Below are 19,858 nucleotides of genomic sequence, written 5' to 3' on the forward strand. Positions count from 1 at the left end.
CTCCCACTGTGCCAGTATCAGGCCAGCAACTCCGGAGGGATGGAAGAGTCGATGTTGAGGCTGACTCTATCCCTAACCTGGATCCAAGTAAGGCCCCTCTCCTAGGCCTCTGGGGGCAGTTGTCTGAATGTGAGCCAATCTCCAAGTGACCTAGTGGGACCCATGCTCAAGCTCCCCATGATACGTGCGGGCGAGCCCCAAGCATGTGACCACTAGGTAGATGGACCAAGGGGTTCTAGATCAGAGGTTGTTAGAGACACTACTTGGAGGCTATTGGAGCTGACAACTGAAGGGTCTGCTTGAGTTGGGCTATAGAACCCTAAATGTGCTGTGCAGTGCAGTGCTGCATCCCCATAAACAATGTTGTACAGTCTTAGAATCTACTGCACATCTCGGGCAGGTAGGTGCTGTACCGAAAACTGATCTCCATTGATTGGTGGGGAGACTACCATGTAAAAATAACCAAAAGAAATGAGAGATTTGGCTCCTTCTATATGAATGCCAAAGCCTATGCCAATATTTGCGTTGTATCATTGGAGAGATATCATAGCTCTCCCAATGAGGCCTGAGAGTAGGGATCCTATGCATTTGTCGAGTGAGGAGAAGCCTGGCATTCCGGACCGTGAAACTGAAAAAGGGAGGGCTTTTCAATGGATCGAAGGCATCAATCCACTCCCACTCTCCTGGATCCCACTGAAGTTATTTGATAGGACTGCCACCATATAGCCACAAACACCAAGAGCCTTGCATCACTATTTGAGGTGCAATAAGAGGGGAAGATGGTATCTTGATATCAGCCTCTGTGAACAAAAAACTGTGGTGGGCAGCCAATCTCTCCCAACACGAGTTGTACATCCGGAAATCCAAGACAAGAAAAAATCCTTCCAAGGCTCAGTGCTTGGTAGGAAACCTCTGACCACAAGTTTGCAGAGCAACGCCTTGCACTGAACATCTGGAGCAATATATTCAGCTTCCCTTCTCTTTTGGGCTGAATAACTCTGAGCCAAGCTTACCCTGGCACAAGTGTCTGTGGTGCCATCCAAACCCGACCAAAGAAAATTGCGGATCAATCTCCGCAATTGACCAATGCACGCATGAGAGAAGCACCAACAAGAGGCAATAAACCAAGCCGAGGCAAGCAATAACTGATTAGCCACCAAAGCACTGGAGGCTAAATCTAATCTCTTGGAGCTCCAATGAAGTTGTTCTTCCGGATGCTCATAAGTACCGGAGCAAACTGCTATGCGGGAGAGATATCAACCCCAACCTGGCATCCCAAATATCTAGCAGTGCATCCTCTATTGATCCAAGTGAACCCAAGCTCTGCACCCCAAGCAACTCTCGGTGAGTCACTAATCCAAAAGCCAACAGATTTGTGCCAATTAATGAGTGTCCCTGCTACCAAACAAAACTTTTCTAGTGCTATCCGGAAAGAACATAAGCATATGTGTGAGGCCTCCAAGAACATGGCTGTGTCATCAGCTAATTCAGAGTCAACCAGCTCCTCTTGACTACGAAGAGGCAACCTCAATCCAGAAATACAAGCAGTGGAGCGGAGGAAGATGCTCATGGCCTTTGCAACTATGATATATAATAATGGGGCTAAAGGGCAACCTTGTCGTACTGAGTGAGAGATTTGAAACCTCTCTCCTTTATCACCACAAACGAGCACACTACTATGGGCATAGCGATACATGCATGAATTTCCCTTGATCCATCTCTGAGAGAAACCCATATGGCTAAGAATACCCTCAAGGAAGTCCCAATCCACTCTATCATAGGCCTTCTCAAAATCCAAGAGCAGAATGGCTAAGGGCTGATTACTCGCTTTGGCCCATTCCACGGCCTCCCAAAATGAGAAAATGTTATCAAAGATGCTCCTTCCATGTAAGAATCCAGCTCCTTCCATGTAAGAATCCATTCAGAGTATCATGAATGACATCCGGCAAAATTGGCTGCATTCTAATGCTCACTGTCTTAGCAAGAATCTTATATGCAGTCCCAAATAAGGTGATAGGTCTCCACTAGCCAATCAATGTCTTATCCCCACTCTTAGGGATAAGATAGATAAGTCCCTCAACGAGAGAAGAAGGCATAGAACCTGTGTCCCACATCTCTTGGAGAGCCGATGTGATCTCAGTCCCAATCTCATCCCAAAAAGTAATGAAAAAAACAGGGGAGAGGCCATCTTCCTCTGGACACTTACCATGAGGTAAGGCATTAAGAGCATGATTGAACTCCTGCATAGAAAAAGGGGCATCCAGAATGGCACACATCTCCTCTGTGACCTGTGTCTCAAATCAGAGTGAGGCTCAGCAAGCTGGTGATAGAAATCAATGGCAATCTGTCTAACCATAAGAGGATCTGAGTGAAGAGTGCCATGTGAATCTTGCAAACTGCCTGACACTATCTTTGGCATGAGATGGACCGTGAGTAGCAAAGAAATGTTTGTTGCATCTTTCACCCATCTGTCCAAGAGGATTCTTAGGCATGGTAATGGTACTCTGCACACTGCTCAAGAGAGTGATGAAGCTTTGCCCTAATAGTACATAAAGAATCTGCAACCCATTGAGCGTGAGGATGTTTCTCGTGCTTTTTCTATAAGGCGGCTAGTCTACGTCTAATAGTCCTTTCTAAATCTAAGGCCTCTTGCCTCTTAAAAAGGGCACATGTGTGATAAAAGTCACTAATAGCACAGAGAGTAGAGGCCAGGCTTTGCGAGGCCTGTGAGAAATCATGAGATCTCCAAATATCAAGCATGCGACGTGATAGCTCTTCATCTGAGAAGAAATGATCAGGGATGCGTACATGGGGTGCTGATCCATGGCTACTCGGATCTCTAATGCATAAACCACTGAGCAATGATCCGATTTAGAGATGCCTGTAGCAATAAAAGTACCCAATCATCCACATAAAATCAATCTAACCGTGCATTAATACATCTTGCATCCCTTCTCCTGTTAGACCATGAATAAAGAAGAGTGGATGGTCTCCTCGTAATGTCATCCTCATGCCAACAATCCCTGCCGTGAATGGAGAGTATAAACCTCTCCCAAGACTCTCTCTCAAGAGGATGCACCGAGCCCTCATGTCCACCTCTTTTATCAATTGGCATCTCAACCATGTTGAAATCCCCACCAATAATCCAATGGTCAACATAAGGCATCAACATAGTGAGAGATTTCCAAAAGACAATCCTCTCACCTCTATGGTTAGGAGCATAGAGGTTGAGAATACCAATGCGTGTAGTACCTTGCATAAGAAGGATCCATTGCGCTCTTGCAGACAAAATGACACCATGTCCAATGGTGCAAGGCAAGACCAAAGCTGAAACAGAGATACAGACACCACCTTTGGTACCAATAGCTGGTGACCAAAAGGTGTGTCCCGAGAGAAGCTTGCCTGATCTCCCACACTGGCTAGCATCCAGTTTATGCTCTTGCAAGAGCAATACATCCATAGGTCCACCTGTAACTGCACAATGAAGCTGAGTTTTGACAACTTGTTTCTGCCGATGAGGAAAAAAGTCCCCAAGACCCTAAATGTTGCATGAGACAATCCTCACAAGGACTCAGAGTAAGAACGACCAGATCTTGTGGTCGACAAAGGACCCCATTTAGAGATGGAGGTATGTCTCGCATAGGTAAGGGAGGGAAAATTTGACGAGATGAAAACCTTACCTCTCGTTCCCACTCCGGGGAAAAGCTAGTTTTGGTCCTCAAAACTGGAGAGGTTACCATGACAGTGCGACTGCACAACATCATCCTCAAGGGTGCAACCATCCTGTAACTGTAATTCAACATCCTCTTGTGAGGGATCCAAATCTTGTGCCTGTAGAGCCTCATCCTCCAAAGAAGGATCAACATCCTGTGAGGCAAGAGTTGCATAAAGGTCGGGGTGCTCCACAAGGGGTGTGGATAGAGGGGTGGTCTGAGGGCACCGGCATCTCTAACCACAATCCAACGCTCTGTGGTCTGCTGGGGCATAGGGGCAACTGGAGTCTGGGCAACTGCAGAAGGTATCTGATGGGTAGAACCACGCTGCCTCCTAGTCGATTTGGGACAATCTCTAGCAATGTGGCCTCGTGGGCAAATCCAACATTGGTCAGGTCTGCCTGCAATCTCCATCCTTTGGTAGAAATGAGAGCCGTTAGGTCTTTGAAGCATGATATGGTCATCAGCAATCGATGGATCAGGAACAAGCACAAAGACTCGGGGTACACCATCAGAAGTGGCGGTGACAGCCGCAGAAGTTGAGGTGGGAGGGTCGGGAAGGGATGCCCTTATGGAAGCTAAGAGCTTCTAATAAGATCGAGGAAGAGTAGGGAACCGAAGTGAGACCGGGGTAAGGCGCTAATCCTCCACCACTGGATCAAAGGCCACCTGGTACTGAAAGAAGAAAATCTTCCTAGGGCCAAGAGGGAAGGGGCTGCCAGCCAAAACCTTAGAAGTGGCTTCTAGAGAATGAAAGTCCACCTGGAAGAAGCCTCGACCAAGCAGACGAGTGTCCTGGAAGTGCATAGTCAGCTCCGAAGGGAGAAACCATTCACGAGCATATGAACGAGAGGGGTGGGAGCCATAAACCCTCACAATAAGGGTGATATGGACCTCAATGCCAATGTCGTGCTGAAGAGAGGTGAGCTCGTCTTGCGAAAAATTGAAGATGTTCCCGGCTTGTGGGGTGAGAAAAGACTGGCTGCGGTAGCGGCCATAGAGCCAATCGACAGTGAGTGGCCGACTTGAATCCAAATAAAATGTTGTTGAAGGAAAAAAGTCAATAGGGGGAGGACAAGGCGGAGACACTAGGCCTTGTTAAATAGGGCCTGAATAGGTACAAATGAAGGGGCACATCCCTGATGAAAGGGTGTGACTCTGTCACTCCTAAATGAATAGTTATGTCCTTTCAACGTAGAGATGTGTCCTTTGATCAATAGATTTGTCTCTTTGAATAGACGTGTCCTTTGGTGATGACCCACGTGATAGGGTGTGACCTTTGACTAGTGTTCTTTCAATGATTAAGAGTAATTAGAGAGATTAATTCACAATCATGACATTCCCTCCCACACTTAATAAGATCCAAGGTTAGATAAGTGATTGCTGTTGACTAAAGAACTCTTGAAGTAATTTTGGGTATTGATGTAGATCTTCATCATTTTGCCAAGTTGAATTTGAAGAATCCAAATCTTTTCATTGTACCAAGAATTCTGTAATAATCTTCTGTCGAGTTTCTTTTTGTCGAACATCAAGAATCTTCTTTGGAATCTAAATCATGTGTTCATCTTCAATCTCTGGAAAATAATTTGAAACATTTGGAGCGATAGAATCTCCTTGTACAAACTTCTTGATCCATTATATGTGAAAAGTCGGATGAATTTTTCCCCATGAAGGTGGAAAATCCAACTTATAACTCAAAGGAGAATTCTTCTTAATAATCTGAAAAGGACCATAGTAATGGTGTTACCGAAGCATCAAAATACAGGTGGTTGACATGCAAAACGCAATGTGCATGCAAAAAAGAAGAAGAAAAGAAAGTGGTGTGGCATTGATGACGTGGCGATGGTGACATGGCAATTGGCAGGAAAGCAGTGCAAGGTCACTTTACAGGCTTGGAATGATGTGATTAGCTTTTGGAAAGCAAAAGATTAAAAGCTTTTTAAAAACTAAAAAGGGAAGAGCTTTTATTATTAAAAAGATGCTTTTTGGACTATAAGCGAGTTTTAAAGCGCTTTTTCAAGTGCTTCTGGGCAAGAACTATAAATTCAGCTATTCTCTCATTGTTGAGACATGGAAAAAGACGAGAGCTCTCTAGCTCTAAGAACTTGCACTCAAGACTCCTCCAAGGAGTTTTATCTAATATAACTCGGAGAGAGGGGGGGGGTCCAAGGCTATTTCGACCCCTATCGTGGTGTCCTCTGTCTACTCTCTCTCTTTTGTTTATTTTCAGATTTTCTTAAAGGTTTTACGTGCGAACTTGTTGTTTTCTAAAGATAAGCTAAGTACCCGTGCCATAGCCCTTACGAAGGCCTATTTCAATGGTATCAGAGCTAAGGCGATATCTCTCTCCTACGAGGGATAAGATCTTTACACGTGCTTTTTGCTTTTTCTTCAAGCAATGGGTAGCACGCACCACTAAGAAGAGGACCAAGCCACCAAAAGTGGAAAGCAAACCCAAGAAGACCCAAGAACCGATATGGTTAAAGAAACTATGACCAATTTGGACACTCTTCTCCAAGATCCTGACTTAATGAGAATTTTTGAGCAATTAGCAACCAAAGGACGATGCGGCTGAAAATCGAAAGTCTTCATCAAAGAGATCTAACACCCAGTTCTCCACCTTCTCGTGGAAGGAAGAGGAGCCATTCTAAATCATCCCACTCTCATTGTGGGAAAAGTCGACATGGTCAGAAAAGGTCTAGGAGTCCATCTTCTTCATCAAGCCTTTCATCTTCCTCATCTTTGTCATCATCTTCTTCTTCTTCTTCTTCAAAGAGAAGAAAGGTAAGTGCTAAGTTAAGGAATTCAGAGGAGGAAGGACGGTGCGGTTTACACCATATGATGGAGCTTATGGCTACACAGACAAAGCCCTCCTTTTATGCGCGCCAATTCGATATTGCTTTTGGTTTAAAAAACTATTCGGAGTCATCCAAGATTCGCATGGCTAGTTTACATCTTACGGAGACAGCCAATGCACTCACGGTTGAGGGAACATCTCCAGAAATGGAAAGACTTTAAAAAGCAATTTTGGTGGGGTGCACTCACGGGTGAGGGAACATCTCCCGAGAAATGGAAAGACTTCAAAAAGCAATTTTATGATTAGTTTTTACCGAAGAGGTTTGAAGATGATGTGCACCTTGCATGGGAAAGATTGCGGATGGAAACATGTGAAACATTTGATCATTACAACAAGAAATTTTGGGATGCATATCTCAAGATTACTCCTTTTAAAGAGATTTCTGAGAAGTCTAGGTTAAGAAAGTATCGGGTCGGTTTGCATGACACCATTTGAGATTTTGTGAATGTATGCCCGAATGATACCATCCAAGATTTGAAGCATTCAGCTTCAGTTGCTGCTAGGGTCTACATGGTAGATGAACCAAAGAAAAAGACAATTATTGGAGATCAAAAGTCTTCGGTACTTGATAAGCGTGAGAACTCCAAGAATAGGTTTCAGCCTATGAAGCTGAGGGGTATTCCAAACTTCTACAAAGGAAAGCACCATAGTGGTTGAGTACTTTAGGTACGGTGCGGTTCGGTACGGTATGCGTGCGAGTACATAAAGTACACAAAAACTTTAAGTACATTCACTTTTTTAAAATAATGTGTATCAGAGTCACAAGAAACGGCGCCCCAAAATGGGAAAACGCCGTTTCCCCTACTCGATTGCACGGAAACGGGCGAAATGGGCGGAAACGGGTTGATGTCCACGTGGCAAAAAAATTCGACCAAAAGCCACTCGTTGTCCTTTGTTGCCCACGTGGCATTAAAAAAAAACCAAAAAACGTAATGTTTAAAAAAACGTTCGATGGCTCGTTGAGAAATCGCCGTTCGTAGCCCTTCTTGTTGCTCGCTTCTTGCACGTTGCTCACATCCTGCCTGTTGCTCGCTTCCTGCCGTTGCCTCAACGGCTACGTTCACAGTGTGTATGTTTACTTTGTGTATGTTTAATTATGTGAGCCCTACAGCTTACAACAGTATTTGTTTTTCGCCCAATAAGTTGTACACGTGTCATTTCCTGCCGTTTCCATTTCCTTTAATTGGCCCGGTCTCGTTTCCCCTACCTGGCCCGGTTCCGGTCCGTTTCCTGGTCCTGGTGACTATGTGTAAATAAAAAAAAACACATTATAAATCATTCATAATTTAGCAACACTGGTACACAAAGCTGCACAAAAAACAATTGAAATGCAAACATGTATGCTATATAAATGTCAAATGAGCTGCACTATAAACAAGATGAAGTCATGCTGAAGCTGAAATCCTAGTACATACTACAAAGTACAAACGCCAATAGCCATATGGCTGGCTCTCACTATCATCATCCAAGCCTAAAGATGAGGATGATGAGTAGTCCCCATTTGTGAGGAGATTTCCATCAGAATCATATAGTGGCTCCCACTCCCCCACATCACCTGGTACATCAGTACCCGATATCTGCTCAACAATGGTAGAGGTCCCAGCTATCTCCTCTGGAAGCGTCTGCACTGGTGCTTTGGACCACCTCTACTGATCGCGTTGGTGATTGATGCGCATGCCATTTTTGAGAAAGTGTAAGGCGTGACTGCGAAAATTGATGAGGGGGTCATATTGATATAACCATAACTCAAGATCATGTCGTATCTGGATAGGGGCATGACCTCAAAGTCCATCTTATCACGATATTGGTGAATGTGAAAGGAAAGTTGAGGAGCCATGGTGTTGCACTCGAATCCAGACCCATTCGCCAACTCTATCTCATAAGTGTGGGGCCGCAAGTGGTGCGTATTTTCAAATGCCGAACCATCACCATGGCCAGAAAGTTGAGAACATCCGCTGTCGATCAAAACATTGATTGGGCAGACAAAAATTGAGCCAATAAGTGTCAACACACGTGTGGACATCATGGCCGGATTGGTAGAGGTAGATTGTGCTTGTGTTATTGAGGTAAGTACACATGCTTGTGCATGCTGAGAGAAGACCATAGCATGCTTGCCTTTGGAATTTTCCGAACATTGAACCTCGGACTTGTCCTTTGAGGTTGAAGGTTCCACGTTGGAGTTTTGCTGATTATTGGGGCATATAGGGTACTTGAACCAACGATAGTGTCCTGAACAGATGGTACATAATCCCAATTTTTGTTGATCTTGAGGAGAATTTTGAGAGTTTGGCTTAAAATGGTGTGAGGTTGGTCGTGTCCAAAGTCACGTCCATGATCTGATTCTCGTGGTTGAGAGGACTATAGTCGCCATGAGCGATTGGAGGAGGAACCATCTTGACGGCAAGGTTTTTGAAACTCGTTTGAGAATTGAATCGATTTGAAGCACCACTAGAGGAAGAGGTATTGCCACTACTGTTGTAGGGGTGAGGACTTTTGCCTATCCTTGAAAACGGTGGATGTTCTAGTTGAGGAGGAGGTCCCTAGGAGGTGTTGGTAAGGTTTGCTATGCATTCCGCATGTGTAATTGCCGAGGTAAGGTCAGCGGGGTTGTACTCAAAATATTTTCATCCAAATACCTTAAAAATTGAGCTTAAAAGGCATAGATACAAGCAAGAAAGAGTTGATAAAAATCTAATTATTTAGATTATAAGGTATTACCTGTGTTTTGATTGTTGTACCACTGATTCTTTTGCTAAACCCTTCAGCATGTTTTGTTGGTTTTATTACAGACCTTGCAAAGAAATATGGTGACCCACTGGTGGAATGTAGATGATATAGGAGAGACTCTGCTTCTTTGGCTGTTGAGACGTTGAAATCCCTAACAAGTTTATGATGTTTGTCACACTTGCACCAATTAAAGACAATCAGTATTCTGTGCCTGCTGGCCATTCTGATACAGAAGGATCTTCACTTCAGGAGAGTCAAAATTCCACCAAATTGAACATGTGCAATCCAGCAGATCACTCCGATGAAGACTTCACAAGTGATTCAAAAGATTTGAAGAACAATGGTTTTGTCTCAGAGACAGAACAGCCATGTTTTTGCGATGTTGCACATGGTGATACTTCGATAGGAAATGAAGCCTCCAATCATCACTACGGTGATGTACTTGAACAACCTTGTGAAAGGTTTCAGATTTCAGGGCACGACAACAGTGTCTTGACTGATTTATGCTGCCTGCAACTTGCCCAAAAGGTAGATGAACTTTTGACGAGCACATCTGTGGAAACCATGGCATCCTCTTTAGAAGGTGATCAAAGGGTAAATGAAGATATTAGCACACTCAAAAATAATTATCTCAGTCAGCTCTCTGCAGAACATTGTCCAGAAACAAATAAATCAGAGGAGTCTTGCTATTTATCCTTGCTAGAGTCTGCAAATGACTCAAAGCCATCTGCTGCAGAAGACCAGAGGTTTGAGACCATGCCCTGGGAAACAAAAAGTAAAGGGATTGATGCAGAAAGAGCTGAGGAAGGAGTGGTAGAGACTATGCCCTTGGAAATAGAAAGCAATTGGATTGATGCAGAAAGAGCTGAGGAAGGAGTGGTAGAGACTATGCCCTTGGAAATAGAAAGCAACTGGATTGAAGAAAAAAAGGACGTGAAAGAAGAGAAGATAAACACCATGCCCTTGGAAATGGAAAGCAACGGGAGTGAAACAGAAAAATCTGGTTTAGTGTCAGTCACATTAACTGGCTTGAAGGGTTACTCTAGTGGATTTCACAAACAGACTTTTATCAAAAGTGCCGAGATCTTGAACTCTAGTGTAGTATTAGCAAGTGATGAAGTATCTACAAAAGCAGCAGAAGAAATTGTAATTGATCCTTGTGAAAGATCTGAAGAATCTAAGGAGGAGGGAGTGGATTTGTGTCATGCTGAGCACACAATAGAAAATGATAAATCTTCATTGCTGCTAGGATTGGTGGGTGGGTGTAAGGGCGAGTCTACAGGGCCTTGCATTGAGACGGGTGAGGACGGGAGTGCTGAGGTTTTGAACCAGATGGAGGAAGTACCAGATGACACAAGTCAATCTTCAAAAGTAGTAGAACAGGCTGTAGTGAGTTCTCAAGAAACTCAAAATGCAGTAGAACAGGTTACAGTGAGTTTTGAAGAGATCCAAAATGCGGGAGAACAGCTTGCAGAGAGTTCTGGAGAAACTCAAAGTCAAAATGCAGTAGTAGAACAAGTTGCAACAGTGAGTTCTGACAAAACTCAAAGTGTAGTAGAACAGGTTGCAATGAGTTCTAAAGAAATCAAGATTGCTGTAGAACACGTGGCTGTGACTTCTGAAGAAACTGAAAATGCAGTAGAGCAGGTTGCAATGAACTCTGAAGAAACTGAGAATGCAGAAGAACAGGTCGCAATGAGCTCTGAAGAAACTCAAAACGCAGTAGAGCAAGTTACAGTGAATTCTGAAGAAACAGTGAATGCAGAAAAACACATTACAGTGAGCTCTGAAGAAACTCAAAACACAGTAGAGCAGGTTGCAGTGAATTCGGAAGAAACTGAGAATGCAGTAGAAGGGGTTGCAGTGAGCTCTGAAGAAACTCAAAATGCAGTAGAGCAGGTTGCATTGAGCTCTGAAGAAACTGAGAATGCAGTAGAACAGGTTGCAGTGAGCTCTAAAGAAACTCAAAATGCAGTAGAACGAGTTGCAGTGACCTCTGAAGAAACTCAAATTCCAGGTGAAATCTGGCAAGTGGAAACTGTTTTAGCAGCTGCCTATATTGAGGCTACAAACCCTTCAGCTTCAAAAGACGAACCCGGACCTAAGATTGCAGAGTTCTTCAGAAATGCAAGAGAATTCAAACTTGAGAAGGAAATCGAGGAGCAGGATTGTACACTAGAGACCATCACACTTTCCCCGAAAACTAAACATGCCATTGAATCTCCCCGTAGTTTACGCGCACTTCTGTCCTCTGAGGATAGATTCCTGCCCATTAACAAAGATGAGAAACCGTATGTATTCAGAAAGGATGGCAGAGGCATCGAGGTTTCCGGAAGAGTGGTGCCTGCAGCGGAAAGGAATGGTATTGGAAACCATCTTGAGCCGCACATTTATCCTGATAAATGGTATGAGAATACAGACAATGATGAGTATACATCGGGCACTTTCTCTGGCCCAATCGCGTTTTCAGGAGCACTCACATACTCAGGAATTATTTCATACTCAGGGTCAGTTCCACAGTCTGGAAGTATTTCTCATCGTTCTGACAGCAGTACAAGCACGCGATCATTTGCGTTTCCGATGTAGGCACCTGTTTGATGGCTTCAGATATCCTAATTTTTTGCTTCTTGTCATGTTTTTGTGCTGGAAAATGTATGTGGATTAAAAGAATGTATTTTTTTACGTGTGCTTATAAGTGACTGATTTGTCCTTTTGATGAATTTGCAGTTTGACTTCAGATTGGAACACTAGCCCAGTCAAGATGGGCGCTCCTGACTCACGGTTCTTCAGGCAACGAACAAAATGGCATTGCTGCTTCTGTTGCAAACGCTCTTCAACCTTGTTTGACTGAGGTTAGTGCTTACGACAGTCGCGGGGGGGGATGGGCTTTCCTTCAAACAAGGACACAATGCTTGAGGTTCTTTTTTTTATGGTTTCTTAGAAATCGGGTCTGTGAGCTCTAGTCTGTGGTCCCCTCCCACCCCCAACCAATGCCCCTTTCCATGGGCAGCCCCCACCAAACTGATGGCATGGATGTGATACCAGAACTTGAATAGGTGTGTGTGTGCATGTGTTTCTCACCATGAAAAAACTGGATTCTTGAGATTGATGTATCTAAAACTTCAAGTTCTCTGGGATCCGTTTTCTTCTCCCATTGGAGGCTGCCTTGCTGTCCGCATTTCCTTGACTCTGACACAGCCTCATGACATGGAATTGTCCTTCTGTCTAGCAACACCAAGTTTGTATCAGATCTTCCATTATCATTCTTTGTCAATATCACAGAGCAGGGTGAAATCTGTGCAATAATTTTCTGCTCATTAGCATGTTCTCTGGAAACAAATAATACAATCCCATTATGCACATAAGAGTTTCATCTAAGAAGGGCTTAGAGCTCTTTGGCAAAGCAATATTATTTACCAAATGTTTTGTACAAAATCCTGGCAGTTTAAGATAATTATCTCTGGGCATGGAAGAAACTTTGAAATTTTCCTTGATTCAACGATCACATCTATATGTTTTCAATCTGATATCTGGTCTTTACAAGTATTAGGAGCTTTATCTTGCTCCTTGCCTTCTTGCCTATGTTGTTGTTGGCACATCTGATGATCTTTTGCTTGCATCATGGAAAGGAGGTGATCAATATATGTTTTTGAATCCATTTATGCAAAATTATCAATAGCAGTGTCAGTCACAAGCATGCAGTTGACAAGTTCCTCATCATTCTTGATTTGAAGACGATGTCCAGTAATCTGAGTTTGCGAACAGAGGAAATGACTCATCACCTGAGCTACAAAGAGAGAAATGGGGCAAACAGGCAGCTTTGGCATACAGACGTGAAAATCTGAAATCTGTCTTCACTGCCACCCTGAATGAGAACCTGGCTCTGGGCTGGGTGGTAAACTATAAAATCCACTGCTCAGAGAAGCCCATATATCGTAGAAATTCCATCCAAGAAACTCCAGTCCACCCCATCGTAGGCCTTCTCGAAGTCAAGTAGCAGAATAATAATGACTCTCCTTGGTCCATTCAATTACTTGCCAAAATGAGAAGATGGAGGACTTTTGTCTTGCAGCAGGTGCACTCGTCAACTGGCACAAATTCATTGGATTTTGGGTCAATGATGTAGACACGCCAGAATGGGGGGGCCAAGCTTGGCTTCAAATGGATTGAGAGGGGTACTACTGCCAGATATTTAAGATGCCAGGTAGGTGTGGATGTGATCCTCACACAGCAGTTTGCTTTAGTCTTGGGAAATTATCCTTGGTCTAGACTCGCAATACAAGAGCAGAGAGGTTGATTGGATCTTCCAAGGCATTGCACACTTGATTGGCAGGATGAGGAGAGGGAATTGCTACAGCCTACATAACTTTGGGATCGATGATCTGGCTTACGCAGTCAGGTCCTGAGGTTCTGTACGATGAAGCGAATTCTGACAGGAGAATTTTGATCCACAGAGTAGTCTCTCAACATATCACCCTAGATGCAGTACCGGTATCTATACATAAACCTCATTCTCCTTGTGTAGACTTGGCTTGGGAGATCATTGCCAGTCTTACTGCATGGTGGATCTGGAGATCCAGATGCACAGAGGCTCTAGGACTTGGAATTATGCCTCTCAGTCTCCCAATAATCTGGCAGGTCTTTGTACACAGCTCTCATGGCCACATGGGGCAGGATCTATGGCTCCTCACGTGCCAAAAGTGGCCCGAAGAGCTTTCTTTATGAGAGTTGAGACAAGGTCTTTTTGTCAGATATACAGCTACAGGGCCTTCATGATGTCTCTAGAGTGGTTAATGCAGCCTCACTTCTTTTCCACATGGTTTTGTATGAGTCTTTCGCAGGGATTTTATCCTTGATTTTCTGTGATCCAATCATAATTTATAGAAGATTATCGATGACAAGCATTAAGTGTTTAAAATCTAAAAGCAAAGTCCCAAGGACGTGCTGACAGAATATAGGATTCCTAGTACTGCTTTATGGGTGATGCTTCTTTGTTTCTTTTAACAAGTTTTATGCATTGGTGTTTGCTGACATTTGCTTCTGTGAACTATTGAGGAATGTGTCTAAATATTACTCTCGAGAGTATGTTTCAATGGGTACAGCTACCTTTGTAAGGTTGAGTCTCCATAGCTAAGGGGTTTGAAGTTAGAAGTGGTCATGAGACATCATTCACGCTGTCCTTTACTTCCAACGTTCATAACAAGGTAAAGAGAAAAAATCAGGGAATGAGCTACATGGAAAGGTCTTTATCTTGCTATTTCCAATGCCAAAAAGTCCTACAGGATGCAAGACGCAGGAAAACACTGATACAAGGAGGTTGTCAAGCCACAAAATAGTTTATTGCACGCATGGAAGCTACACAGCATAGCTTCCTCTTGGGGTTATTTTGGTAGTCTTGGCCATGTCATCAACCACGAAGGCATATTGAAGGGGCAATTTATCTGTGCATGACCTAATAGCCCATTTGCAAAGCAGGACAATATGTAGGTTAGAACAAGTACATTTGGCCAAGTGGTGAAGGTGTTTGCCTAGGACAAGGAGGGGTTCAAAACCCCAAAAGGTGCTTCCTCAGCGGTATCGCCTACAGAGGGATAAAAAGCACCACAGGTAGTGAAAAGCAGTAAGAGGTCTTGGGTTTAAAACCCCAAAAGGTGCTTCCTCGGCGGCATCGCCTACAGGGGGGTAAAAAGCACCTACGGGTAGTGAAAAGCAATAACTACGAGAGGATCTTGGGCATGAGGCTAGTCGGGGGAAAAAAGGAAGTAGCAACAGAAGAAGAAGAAGAAGAAGAAGAAGAAGAAGAAGAAGTGCATTCGATGATGTCTGTTAAGCGAATAACATGGATATAGTTAAGATTATCAACATGTGGGATGTGCAAACTATGGTTGCCTATATCAATGTATGAGGGAGGGGCTTCATTCCAAGTGTCATATTTGGGATGTGGGTATACCTCATAGTAAATTCAAGGAGAACCAGTGATCGTTCACAGTGCACCTCCGTGTGCGCGTGCATTATTATCATGGTATCTACATCTGACTCCAAAATGTAAACCAAATTAGATATGAGTATATACCCAAGATTCTAACATTCAAGGTCCTGTCCAACAAACACATGGACTAAATTCAAGGATCATGTAAATGGTTAGGGTTGGCCACATCAAGGAAATCTTTGAGGAAAAGCCTACACAATTGTTCAAATAGCATCAAAGAGTAAAGTGTTAAAGAATCATCTCTATATTGGACTTCGAAAATAGGGACTCCAGACAAAAGAATATAAAATAAGAGGTGAACAAATCAATAGATAGGGAAATAAGTAAAAGTGGAGTTATAGCCTAAAAATGGTCCTTGAAGAAAAGATCTTAAATCAAGAATTTAGATAACATTCAACAAGGAATTTGTAAAAGAAATTTTTAATCCACTCCCATAGATCAAAGGCATTTTTTCAAAAACAACATTTATCATGCGTCCTATTCGGATCTCAATTAATGTTTTGAAAAATATGTGCACTTTGAAAGATGTGACAAATCCTTGATGATGCAATCAATTATTTAATGCTTTTTTAGATCATCTTAATTCAAAAGAGGAAAATTCCAAGATCAAAGGGTCTCAAACAATGATGTAGCAAGTAACCTTTTAAATGACTCAATGTCTAATAGAAAGTATCTAGTTCAAAAGGATTCTCTCTAAAGTTTCACCAATAACTTGGAGAGTTATTGTGCTCACATAGTGGGTTCAATCTCAAAGGTATACCTTCATTGGAAGAGAAGGATTTTGCTATGAACTTGATTGTTGTTAACCTCTAAGGTTCAACATCTCTCTCTCTCTCTCTCTCTCTCTCTCTCTCTCTCTCTCTCTCCCAAGATGAGCAAAGTTAAAAAAATATTAGAGTAGTATAATTGGAAGGCCATTGATGAGGAGTATAAATGTTAGGACCTTAAGACACTTAGGGAAGAAAACTCTAATTTCTCAACACAAAAATTAGAGCATACATATACTTGCATCAATTGAAAGCATAAACCTTAATAAACTAAATTAAATAAACAAGAAAGAGATAGAGAATAGAGTAGAGGTCACCGTCGACACAATAGTGAGTTGAATCTCCCTTGGGTAGAGTGTGTGGTCCTTGTACCACTCTCCCATATTTATGTCTTAGAAAAAGCACTTGCTTTCCAAAAAAAAAAAATTCAAAAGCAAAGCACAAGTGCTTTTGATTTTGTGAGCGTAAAATAGTAAGCATCAATATAAAGTCTTATGTCTTCCAAAAGTATAAAATATTATTTAAGGTATGAGGCCTTGACCTTACAAAAATATAGATGCCTAAATATGAAATCATAAAAGATGTTCACACGTCTTCCAAAATATTCCATAGTGGTCCAATACATGCTCCACCACGACGATTAACACATGATTTGTCACTTATTCTTCATCTATATCCAAAATAATACTAGTCAGTGCACACAACTGATTAAACACGTTAATCCTGATCGCATCATACCAATGCGCACAACTTTGATTAAACACATTAATCCTGGTAAATGATATAGATAAAAGGCGTATCTAAAATAAAATATCCCAAAATAAAATAATGGGCGTCTCCATAGAGGTTATGACTAACAACAAAGATGGTTAGAGAGCTGTCATTTGAGTTTACCCACCCACAAATTGATCATGGAATCTTAGCCTTAGGTTTGTGTAAGTACCATTGAAAGAAAAGAGATTATAATTTTCTAGTAGATTGTTTAATATAGTTATATATTGTTGAATCTTTTTCTAGTTATATATTGTTGAATCTTTTTCATATTTAGTTAGTCAATGACCAAATATCTTTCATATTCTATGCTTCGTACACCAATCCCAATGGCCTTCCATAAATAATTTATCTAAAATTTACCTTTAAAGGCCATATCAATTTAAGTCTTGATACGTGAGAAAAAATAAAACTCCAACAAGAATCAAGTCGTGTTGCAACAATGACTATAACATGTGATGATTTTGATATGTGACAAATAACTTGATAAAGGAGAAGAAGATAAAGAAAGAAAGGTTTAAATGTTGATATTTTTGCAACATCATACTAAATTACTGAGTGATGTCAACATGTAAATTTATTAAGGCTTTGTTTTTGCAAAATTGAGACCTATATCAAGTATTAATGGACCTATAAAGAATCACTATATAAAATCATGACCACCACATCGATCAAGGGGGAAAACATCCCAAAATGTAGGGTGTATGTAGCCAATCTAGGATATGGTGATGCCATGAAAGTCTAGAGGTCTAGAGGGAGTAGAAATCCTCATGGTCCTACTTCCTCATAAAAGTGGTGCACCTAGCTTCCACAAATATGAAAGGTCCCTTTGTATATGTGATGAACCCAAATGGACATAGGAGTATGTGAAATATTAACCCAAATGATGCCATCCGTATCTTTCATGCATCTAGCCCTCCAAATTTGCCAAGTTGTGAAATTGGCAATAATCTTCCAATGAGTGTCCACCACCAGTTCTTGCCATAGGATGCCAAAACTTTCGAGTTAGGAACTTACTGAATGATGCACCTACTAACCAAGCTAAGCATAATTTGCGAGTTAGGAACTTTTTGAACAATGCACCTACTGACCACCCCTCTGCTCACTAAGAGGACCTAAGGTGGTTCATTGAGCTTTTTCCCTTTTATGTGTCACCACTATCACTTGACTATTAATGGATTGGTAAGCATGGGTTGGTAGGGAACACCACAAGTCTACTTACTACTACACTTATTTATATCCTCTCCCTTACTCTTTTGTACCTATAAAATTTGATAGCTAATTTGTTTATGGTGTCTTTTTACACAAGTGCTCACATCCCCTTGGAGAATCCAAGAAGCTCCACAAGCTTAACGTGCTTCTTGATTTACAAATTAAGTGAGTGGTGCAAGCTTAAGGGCAAGTTGCAAGGTGTGAGGCAGCAACAAGCAACAAGCCATGGTGAGTGCAAAGTGAGGTTTGAGGCAAGGCACTAGGTGGGTTACAAGGCTGAGTTACAAGGCAATAAGGCAAGTTCGCAAGGTGAGGACAAAGTAAGACATTGGGTGAGGGGGTCTCTTCAAGCTGTCCTAGAGAAAAAAGTTTTCCTTATTTTAGTTTCTTCTAGCTGACATACAAAAGGGCATGCACCTTGGTGCATAATCCTTCTCCAAGCTACAAAAGAGGGACACGGAAGGTTATCATCCCATTGGGACTTGTGCTAGATTTCTCCCAATACCACTTCTCAAACCTATATGTTCCTTTCATTGTTTTCTCTTCTTCCTCCTATCAACTTCCCATACTCCTTTATTCCACTCAAGAAAGAGTGTTTGCTCTTGCACTTCCCCTAGGACTTTCCTTAGCTGTAACATCTCAATCCTCCCCCCCTCGACAATATTAATAGTCTGTCTACAAGTCCTCCTCACCCCTAGCCAAGAGGCCCTATTCCAAAGGTTAATCCCTATATGACAAAAAGGGGGGGGGGACCATAGGTCTGGATTTGGCCCTTCAAGCCATCCTTCTTCGAACTACAAAAGAGGGACATGGAGGGTTATTATCCCATTGGGACGTGCTAACTTTCTCACAATACCACTCCTCAAACTTATATATTCCTTTCATTGGTTTCTCTTCTTCCTTCTATCCACTTCCCATACTCATTTATTCCACTTAAGCAAGAGGGTTTGCTCTCCACTCCCCCCATGACTCTCCTTGGCTATAACATCTCAATCCTCCCCCCTTTATAGTCTTAACACTCTCCATAGGTCCTCCTCACCCCTAGGCAGGAGGCCCTACTCCAAAGGTCAACCCCTCTCTGATAAGGGCCAAAAAAAAAGGAACACATGGCTACATTTTATTGAGAATGCAAGCTTATCAACATAGTATTAGATGTGTGGATAGTAGTCTAGCAGTGTGTGGACAATAATGGCCGTGCCCAATTGGCCAAGTGTGTGTGGACATTAGTACGAAGGTTATGTTATATGTGAACTATAATGTGCTGATTTTGGTGAAGGAGAATGAAGCTAGCTATGGAGTTTCTCTACATTGTGTGAGATGGATTAATGAGAACAATTAGGGTTTGTGTGTGTCTCCTTTGGTCTTCTCTACTCTCTTTTCTTGGTATTAAAGCTTGGTGCTCTCATTCTAGGGTTTGGTGAGTGTATGTGAGTGAAGGAAGAAGAAGTTGTGAAGAGCTCTCAATTGAAGCTGTGAAGAGAAGCTCAAAGCTATAGAGCACACACACCTTGCAGATCTGAAAGCTTAGCCCAACTGGTGAGTTTCTCTAGCTCTCTCTTACCGATTCTGGGTACTTTTAATGAGATTGAAGCCAAGAGTCGGCTTCCCCACATGCAAAGGGAAAAGAGAGCTAAGAAGCTTTATATTAAAGCTTGAGAGTTGCAGTAGTTGATGTTTTGCAACATTGGCATGTATTTGATGTACTTAGAGGCATTGATAACATTTGGAGAAAATTCTAAGCAAGAATGAGGATTGTCTGAGTTGCAAATCTAGGACTGTATCACACTGAAGCGGCAGTATACGTTGAGAAGTGCCCATGGAG

General features: G+C 42.3%; 1 protein-coding gene across 1 annotated transcript in view; it reads left to right on the top strand.

The window, feature by feature from the left end:
* LOC147628241 (uncharacterized) overlaps window positions 1–12,841 on the top strand; it is a 30,604-nt gene extending 17,763 nt beyond the window's left edge. Inside the window, exons 3-4 of the mRNA XM_086813298.1 lie at window positions 9,360–11,879; window positions 12,025–12,841. Of these exons, the coding sequence (XP_086669424.1) occupies window positions 9,460–11,879; window positions 12,025–12,148 (2,544 nt within the window). The 5' untranslated portion in view covers window positions 9,360–9,459 and the 3' untranslated portion in view covers window positions 12,149–12,841. The remainder of the gene's footprint in view (window positions 1–9,359; window positions 11,880–12,024) is intronic.
* The last annotated feature ends 7,017 nt before the right edge of the window (window positions 12,842–19,858 follow it).

This window comes from Cibotium barometz, chromosome 19, assembly GCF_041138505.1.
Source record: "Cibotium barometz isolate CiBa-2024 chromosome 19, ASM4113850v1, whole genome shotgun sequence".
Classification (NCBI taxonomy): Eukaryota; Viridiplantae; Streptophyta; class Polypodiopsida; order Cyatheales; family Cibotiaceae; genus Cibotium; species Cibotium barometz.